Source organism: Scophthalmus maximus, chromosome 15 (assembly GCF_022379125.1).
Source record: "Scophthalmus maximus strain ysfricsl-2021 chromosome 15, ASM2237912v1, whole genome shotgun sequence".
Lineage (NCBI taxonomy): Eukaryota > Metazoa > Chordata > Actinopteri > Pleuronectiformes > Scophthalmidae > Scophthalmus > Scophthalmus maximus.
In genome coordinates, this window is record NC_061529.1 from 15,930,287 (window position 1) to 15,939,081 (window position 8,795).

Consider the following 8,795-nt stretch of genomic DNA (forward strand, 5'->3'; position numbering starts at 1 on the left):
GTTGTTAATACAGGACGGACACAACGTATTCTGACAGCTGTTTTATCAGTCTGAAAAAGATGTGTGCCAACAAGTCATACTGAAGAAACTACATTCACTGCTAATGTCAAGTTGCGCTACAATTGTAGGATAATTAACTGTAAACCCTTCAAAGTAAAAGCACCTTTCTTACACACCACTAAGTTGTTCTTTAAAACCACCGTCCTCTGCCCAACAGCAGAGTTTAAGTGCACTTCCAACAATTCTTTTCCTTCATTCTGATGAAATGAAAAGGCCCCTTTCAGGAGAATAAAAGCAAGTATACAACTAGAGAAATAAAATAAAAACACTTTTCTCTCATATGGATACCGTTTCCTATAAACCATCACAGACTTCAATTGCAACACTTTGGATTCACTGAGCTGGTGACGTGATTGAAAACATTGAACAACTGTTGTACTCCATGCTAATATTCAGTTTCAGCAATACCACCTTTGCCATAAATACACATCTTCAACATTCGTTACAATCTTCAAAACCTAAAATAAAAAAAGGCATCTGTGAGTTTTCACGCTACTTACTTCCTGGAGGGGAAGTTTCTCTAATTCTAAGACCAGCAGCAGTGCACCCTGGGAACTTGGCCCTGACATGCCTCAGCGTGCCAGCGATGCCCTCAGCAAGCTCCTGTGTCTCATGTCAACATCAATTTAAATTTAGTCTGTCTAATGTCTTGTTCTACCAGTTTTCCTTTTTGTCCATTGAAGCGTGACATTTTTTTAACTTCGCTGATTCATTGACACGAGTCAATCTCATGCTCGGACTCTAGTGGGAGTTTGTAGTTAAAGCAACCGACAGCGCCACACTTACTATTGGTGACTCGTTAGATCTTATTCATCAAACAATCACAATCAGTCATCTGTAAATCTATAGGTCAAAAACAAAAGCACAACATGACAACGAGGCGACTTATTTCCATTTTTAATGTCATGCAAAAAATGATCCCAATAATCATATGAGCAAAAAAACTTGATGAAATCTTTACAATTTTTTTGTTGTATATAAGAGTCAACATAGTTAAGACTTCTGACATGGTTTCATGTCTATGTAAACGTACAAGAGCTCAAACTCAAACATTCAGCCTCTCTCGCCACAATCTGAACCTACCTCAAACTATCGCACACGCACACGCACACAGCAGAGGCAGTGAGGATACACTAGATCTCGTTTCTCATTCCAATAATTAAATATAATAACAATTTGGTGTCAAAGCAAAAGTTATTTGAACATGGATAGTATACCTAAATAAATTATTTCACCCTCTCGTTCATCGGGTAAACTGAATTATTCAAGACGCTGCACAATACCTCTTTTTTTCTACATTTCGAAACACCAAAATTATGAGATTGAGCAAAAAAAAGAAGTTAAGCAATTCTCGTCATCTTTGGTTGTTAACACATTTCATAGGGTGCTGGGTATTTCAGGTTATTGCTGCGATGCGAACATTTGCACGTTTAACCAAAGTGCACAGCAGAGTATATCTGAAACGAGTCTGTTGGTGGCAGTTTTGGATGAATCCTCAACAGGGCTTCAGTTCTTATTTATTTATTTTTTAAAACAGAAGAGACTCACTGCTGGACTGCTGCAGGTTTATTAGATGAATCTACCAGAACATGTGAAAATGTGAGTTTGACTGAGATGAGAGTGAAAAAAAAGCGCGAAGGCCATTTCTGTCTTATTAAGTCTTGAAAATACTTTTTTGCCCTTTCTTCTTAAGAGCAGACGTCCATGAAATCGGTCTCTTCATCCCCAGCATCGGGGAGGTCAGAGGTCATATTAGCTCTGGGGTCGCCGTTCTGCCCAAACAGGTTAAACTAACTCGGACATGATCAATCAGAGAAACGGTGAGGCCAGTCATTGGATATATTCAAACTGGCGTCGTGCCCCGCTCGTCAAAGAAATCGTGAAATCAGCTCTTTTTTTTACCTTTCCATCTTGAAAATATATTCAAAATAAATGTTTTTTTAAGACCCCCTCATGTTAAACTAACAAAATACAAATACGGTACAACTCAGCTCTTTGTACATCACTTCCGAAAAAAAGCAAGTACTCCGTCATTAAAGGAATATCAGGACATGTGCAGCACCGTTGAGACAATTTTGTTCATCGTAGATATCAAAGTTCTGAAAAGAAGCACACTGGTAAATACAGGAGGGACAAAACATTGGTCCGATACATTTTGAATCTAGTTTCCACACTAGGTCTGATCTATTTCAGACTGTTCACGAGTTGCGTCGGCGTGTGCAACAGGCTGAGATCAATATCAACCACCAGCTGTTCCTGGCGGAGCATAGAGCCTCTGCTGCTTTGACACTTTAGCGCGATCATTTTAAAAATGATTAAAAAAAAATGAAGACTTGACAATACAATTTTGTCAATAGGCCAATCTTATTATTCATGCAATAATAATAATAATGCATTCACAGTCTCTACGTTCTCATCACCGAGAAAACAAAACAGTTGCTTGATTTTTAAGAATTAGAAGATAAAATCTTTTTTTAAAAACATATTTAAATATAATTTTGCCCAAATCTGGGGGATTGAACTCAGGCAGAAAGCTAATCATCTTTCCAGCAGAGTGTGTGTGTGTGTGTGTGTGTGTGTGTGTGTGTGTGTGTGTGTGTGTGTGTGTGTGTGTGTGTGTGTGTGTGTTGACTTAGGATGGCTCTCAGGCCGTCTTCTTGCAGACGTGGACGAAGTAGCAGGGAGCCTGCGTCTGGCCGGGGACGTACGCCTTGAAATCGCCGTAGACGCTGTGCTCCATCTTGCCGTGGAAGGCCTCGGTCAGCAGCCCCTTGAAGGTCTCCAGGCGGTGAGGGTAGTAGGATAGACGGAATTTACTAGGCAGGACAAATAAGAGCAGGGCACACGGTTACAATTCCCAACACCGTTCAACAAATGTCCCCTCTGCAGTGTCTACCGCGTCGGGGAGTGGAGCCCGCTCGACCTTGACTGTGTGGGATTTTCACAGAGCGACACACCACAGAGTCTGCCCTCCGTGACACAACAACCCACACTCGTCATAGAAGACAAACAATACCGGGTGTTCCAACACAAGGACCTTGAAGGCAACGCGTAACGCGAGCAGATGTGCAAAGGCTGACATTACGCCGTCATTATTATTATTATATGTTTTATATCTAATTACATCGTCCTGATGATATTGATGTGACATTCATCAAAAAATATATACAATATACAATATATGTCACAGATACTGCATGATTCATTATCGTTGGTGGCCGCCCTATAAATTTAAAGTCTCACTTGAGTGCAACAGTCAGCGATCAAACGTCTGAGCAGTGTGTGCGTGTGTGTGCGTGTGTGTGCGTGCATGTGCGTGCGTGTGTCAGCCTACCTGACTTCGGGAAGATTCTGGTCGATGGCCTGAGGCACTTGGATGGTGTAGTCCAGAGTGATCATGTGAGGCTTACTGTTGACCCACAGCACCGAGGTGGAGATGTCCTGAGTGAGATCACTCTGCAACACACAGACACACACACAATTACACAGTGCGCCGGTGAGCACGAGACGACGCGAGACACGAGGAAGTGACGTCTGATTGGTTGACGTGCTCGACGTCGTGAAGAAAGAGAGTTGGGACATGAGAGCAGACACTGGGATCTTGGGGGATTATCAGAAGAGGATTCTCTGACTGTTGACTCAAAATGAACACACAGGCATCCATCTGGGTTAGGGCAGGAAGTTTAGAGATTTTTTCCTCTTCAGGATGATGTTCTTTTTGTTTTTTTGAGGTCTTTGAACGGTCTCGTACTTTCACTTTTCTTCTGTCAAACAATGATCATGTCTATTCTATAGTTTATTTAATATTGAAGGAAATTAAATAAGGGTAAAAACTGTTATATAAAAAAAATAAAAAAATAAAATTATATATATATATATATATAGATATTTATTACTACACTTTTGGCAATGCTGCACCAAAAGGTTCTTGGCATTCTCCCAGAGTTGAGATACCGGCACAGACTCAATAAAAGTGTATGGCCATGGAGAAAATCTGAACTCTTAAAAAGGTCACACGATAATAACAGGCACGTTTGGATGGGAAGCCACAAATGGGCACCGGGTGGTCAAGGGTACGGATACCAGGGTTCGAGTTCCTCACTTTACTTCCAGTGCAACTTAATGCAACGTTGGAATCAGTGATCGGAACCACGATGATGATACAGAGGCTTCGTGAGAATGATGTCAACAACAGGACACTAAAATACAAAAAAGCGACAGAAGACATTTCTCTGAACACTAACCTGTCAGCTCACACTATACTGACTGTGATCGTAACACTGTAAATGATCAATCAGAAATCTGGACCCATGGAATTAGGTTCCATTGATTATATAAAACTGCCCCCAACTATTTAAAAAAAAAAAACTATGCACAGGGTAAGGGTAAGTCTACAGTACCTTGTAGGGCTAATACTAACGATTATTTTCATAATCGATTAATCTGTCAATTATTTCATTGATTAATCGATTAGTTGTTTGGTCCATAAAGTGTCATAAAATGGTGAAAAGTGTTGATCATGTTTCCCAAAAACCTCAAGATGATGTTTTGTTTTGTCCTCGCACCAAAGATATTTAGTTTACTGTCATAAAGGAGCAAGAAGCTGAAATCAGAGAATTTCCATAAAAACTACTTGAACCGATTAATCGATTATCAAAATAGTTGGCGATTAATTTAGTAAGCGATTAACGGTTGCAGCTCTGGTACCTTGTAGTAGATGTTTTTGCCTTGTGGCGCCCGCCCCGTCTCCAGGATGTAGTCGTAGTTACGGTGGTCAATGATGAGGGTCCCGCCTGGTCTGACCATACTGGCAATGTTCTGCAGCGCCAGCTTTTGGTCACTCTGGTCTCCTGAGAAGCAAAGCAACAGGAGATCGTGGCCGATCACAAATTAAAAGAGTGTTCTTCAAATTACGTCCTAATAAGATATTGCATTTTTAGCTGTGAGAAACTGGAACTCCAAGCAGAAACTCGTAGGCTACATCCATAAAGCTATTGTTTTAGTTTTAATGTGGCGTTATTCAAACAGAAACGATCTCCAGCCCCATGCAAGCGCTTTTTGGCTCAGTGTCAGTATTAATCGCCGTCCATACCAACCTGAACAAAACAACAGGAAAGTGGGGGACTGTACCTTTAAAGTCTGGTAAATGGGCAAACGAGTTGCCGAGGCAGATAACGGCATCGAAGCCTTTCCCCGGTTTCTGAATGTCTTCTGATAACGTCAGCCAGTTGGCCTCTTCAATAACTGCGGAGAGGAAAAGGATGGGGCGAGGAAAACACGAGGACGTCACCTGAGGAACGCTGCAGGAATGTGATCTGACGTAACATCTGAGAAGATGTCACGGTCAGCATCATGTCTAACGTTCGGACGTTTTGCGGACATTCGGACGGCACAATTCCACCTCGACAGGACGGAAAAAAATTCACATACCCCACTGATCAAAAGCTGCTTCTTTTCTTCTATCCCATCTCGACTTCAGCGCATACTTGAGCATTTTGTCGCTGGCATCCACGCTCACCATATTAAAGCCCTCCTCCACCAGCATGATGGAGTCCACTCTTCAGAAGAAAAACACACAAAACAAAACAACGCTCCGTCAGCACAAGTTCTGTATCACAAGAAAAAAACAGCCAAACCTCTCGAGCAATAGTGAAATTTTCATCGATGGCGAGTCTATCTATTGATTTTCATGGATTCTTTTCAGCGAAGAACTTTGAATCAGGAGTGAAAAAAATATATATTTCCTGTCCTTAAACTATACAAACAGGCCTCTTTTTGCCAGCTCTTCCACTACACTACACTACGCTACATACCAAGTCGGCCTACAGTATATTCTCAGCCCCCGGGAATCGAGTCACACCACAGACAGGAAGTCGTCACACCGCAGACAGGAAGTGACCTTTCAGGCTTACAGGTAACGAGATGAGTCAAAACACAGTCTGGACTCAGGCGAGTGGGTTTTGGTCTGGACTCCTCTTGAAGTGGTGAAACGACAGTTTTCCAAAAACTGTTAAACAATATTCAAGAACTAACAGACGACTTAACAACATTTAAAAAAACACTGGAGCGAGATTGAAGAGACAATGACCTAAATAGAAAAAAGTGGTACACCACAATCATTAACAACCACCTGGTGAACGGCAGGATACTACACAACTGCACACTGCAAATAAAGAGTGTGTATGTTGTATGATGAAGTGACTAATGCTCCAGGTTGAACACCAGTTGCAACACACACACACACACACACACACACACACACACACACACACACACACACACACACACACACACACACACACACACACACACACACACACACACACACACACACACACACACACACACACACACACACACACACACACACACACACACACACACACACACACACACACACACACACACACAACGAGAAAATCTCCAGGGCAAAACAAATAAAAGAACCTTTCCTGTATCGTTCAACTTGTGCGCGTCGCGGTGACTAGACTCTCACACTCGGCAGATTCTTCCTCTCTCACATAAGCTGCTGCTAGATCTGATGACAGAACAACTGGAAGGGCCCGGCATCACACGCGCGCACGTAGCAAGAAATAGCCCGGGCCGTTTGTAACCTCATCCCGCCACGCCCGTGTTTACATCGCCCAAGATGGTCGCGCCACGGAGACACGCTCCTGCTATGGAATTGGGTCAAAGTCAGAGGAGGATATGGAAGCTTAGCAATGTACATATGACTGTTGTTTTGACAACGGGAACACATTTTTTATCATCTCAGGAATACTTATCAGCCAAAAGGTCGACACTTGACCGGTGTAAAAACCCTGCAGTTGGTCATTCATAAATGATGTTGTTGCATCTCCTGTGGGGGGGGGGGTTAAAGTTTGATGTGCTCTTGTCCCACTTCAGCCAATGGACTTGTTGCCGTCCCAGATCCCTGATACCCTATCAGTGGAAGTAAACACAGAGTGGGGGGGGGGGGGGGGGAGAGAACCGGTCGAAACTCACCGCAGCAGGCCGGCACCAGCTCAGCACTTACCACTGAGCCCAACACGTCCCCGCCCCCCCCCCCCCCCGTCGAATGGGGTTAACTGGTGACTGATCAACACAGGGGGAGAGAGGAAAATGTGCAATGAGCATTTCATTGTTTCAGCCTTGGTAGTTATTGCGCGACACAAAAGAAATGTATTAAACTCAAAGGGAACTCATGCTCGCAGGCGCCCAGACTGCAGCCCGGGGCCCGGCCCGCTCCAGTGGGCCTGCTGCAAACTCTGCACTTTTCTCTCATTGTTCTGCGGCCGACTGCACTCTCTCATCCAGGGGAGAAACGAGGGATTTCTGCAATAGGGCCGAACTCCTCGACAAAGATGACTAATTCACAATCTTTCGTTTTGTTGGGCCGAAACTGAAAATCTTTTGAAATATTGACTCAGGATGACATCATTGTGGCAGCGTCTCAAATCTTCTGTCTTGATATTTTGTGTCACGTTGAGAACAAAGGTCCACAGTTGCCCTGGCAGGTCACACGCCCTGTGAGCAACCGACCAAATGGAACCGCACAGCGTGTTCACTGGCTGGACACGACTCGTTGACACCACTCAGATATATATCAAATATATAATAATAAGAATATCAAATGAAACTTTTAAAATGATAAAGCAGGACTTTTGTTGTTGTTATTCAAGAGGCGTGTTTGTGAAGGTATGACAACGCCGAATTAACGTTTGGAAGCTACGGATTCACAAACAGGAATAACAGTTCACCCAGGCGCGTTGCGTTTGCGGATGTGCGCGGATTTCAATTTGAATCGGCGGACACTTCCAACGGGGCCCGGTGAGACGTTCACTGACACCCCTTCAAAACACACGTGCCAACGTCGGCGTCGCATTACCCGGTTCCGCAGGCCACGTCCAGCACCTGCCGCACGCCCTGCTCCCTCAGCAGGGCCACCAGCCAGCTCTTGTACTCCTGCGTCCGGCTCTGCGTGTCCCCGATGTACAGCTGCCACACCTTGGCCGCCTTGCCGTCGGCGTACTGGTCGGGGAGACCCACGGCGGCCACGCCGAGGGAGCGGGTCCTGAACACGCTGTCGACCGACATGATGCTGCCGCGCTGGTTTTTCCTCCGAGCTCACACGGCGGACGGACACAGCTGTTCGGCTAACTGCTTCAAATGTGTCTGAGTGTGTCTGAGTGTGTGTGTGTGTGTGTGTGTGTGTGTGTGTGTGTGAAATACAGATGAGCAGTCTGACGGATCCTTTCCACGCACGCATGCTCACGACCCGGGTTGTTATTATTTATATGCGCGAGGCAGGAGGAGAAACTTTAACCCAATGACACAGTGACTGGACTGACGCCTACTTTCTGATTGGACGAGAGGAGGGTTGACGGCCCCCGACTTCCTGTTGACGCACGGGACGTTGAAGGCAGAAGAATTTTTATTTTTTTTAAAATTTATTTTTAAACTGTAAATTAGCTCGCCAGGATAATACAACTGTGCAGTATATATATATATATATATAAAAAGTTTGTTTCGGGTTATGTTTTATGGCATGTTTTGGGGTTGGAGGTGTGACGTAGAAGCTGTTGCCTTTGAGACTAATACTGGAACAACTGCCCGCTTTGCCTTGGCCTGATGATATATATCTATATATATATCTATATATATAGATATATATAGATATGATGTGTATTTAAAAAATAAGAAGATGTAGGCATATGTCATTTGTTAATTTAGGC

General features: G+C 43.9%; 1 protein-coding gene across 1 annotated transcript; it reads right to left on the reverse strand.

Moving 5' to 3' along the window:
- Positions 1–941: 941 nt before the first annotated feature.
- On the reverse strand, positions 942–8,350 carry gnmt (glycine N-methyltransferase). Its single transcript, XM_035609862.2, has 6 exons — positions 7,949–8,350; positions 5,491–5,618; positions 5,191–5,304; positions 4,768–4,910; positions 3,395–3,516; positions 942–2,876 (listed from the first exon to the last, which is right to left on the reverse strand). Exons 1-6 carry the CDS (start codon positions 8,155–8,157, stop codon positions 2,705–2,707), a joined length of 888 nt encoding a protein of 295 aa, XP_035465755.1. The 5' UTR covers positions 8,158–8,350; the 3' UTR covers positions 942–2,704.
- Positions 8,351–8,795: the final 445 nt, after the last annotated feature.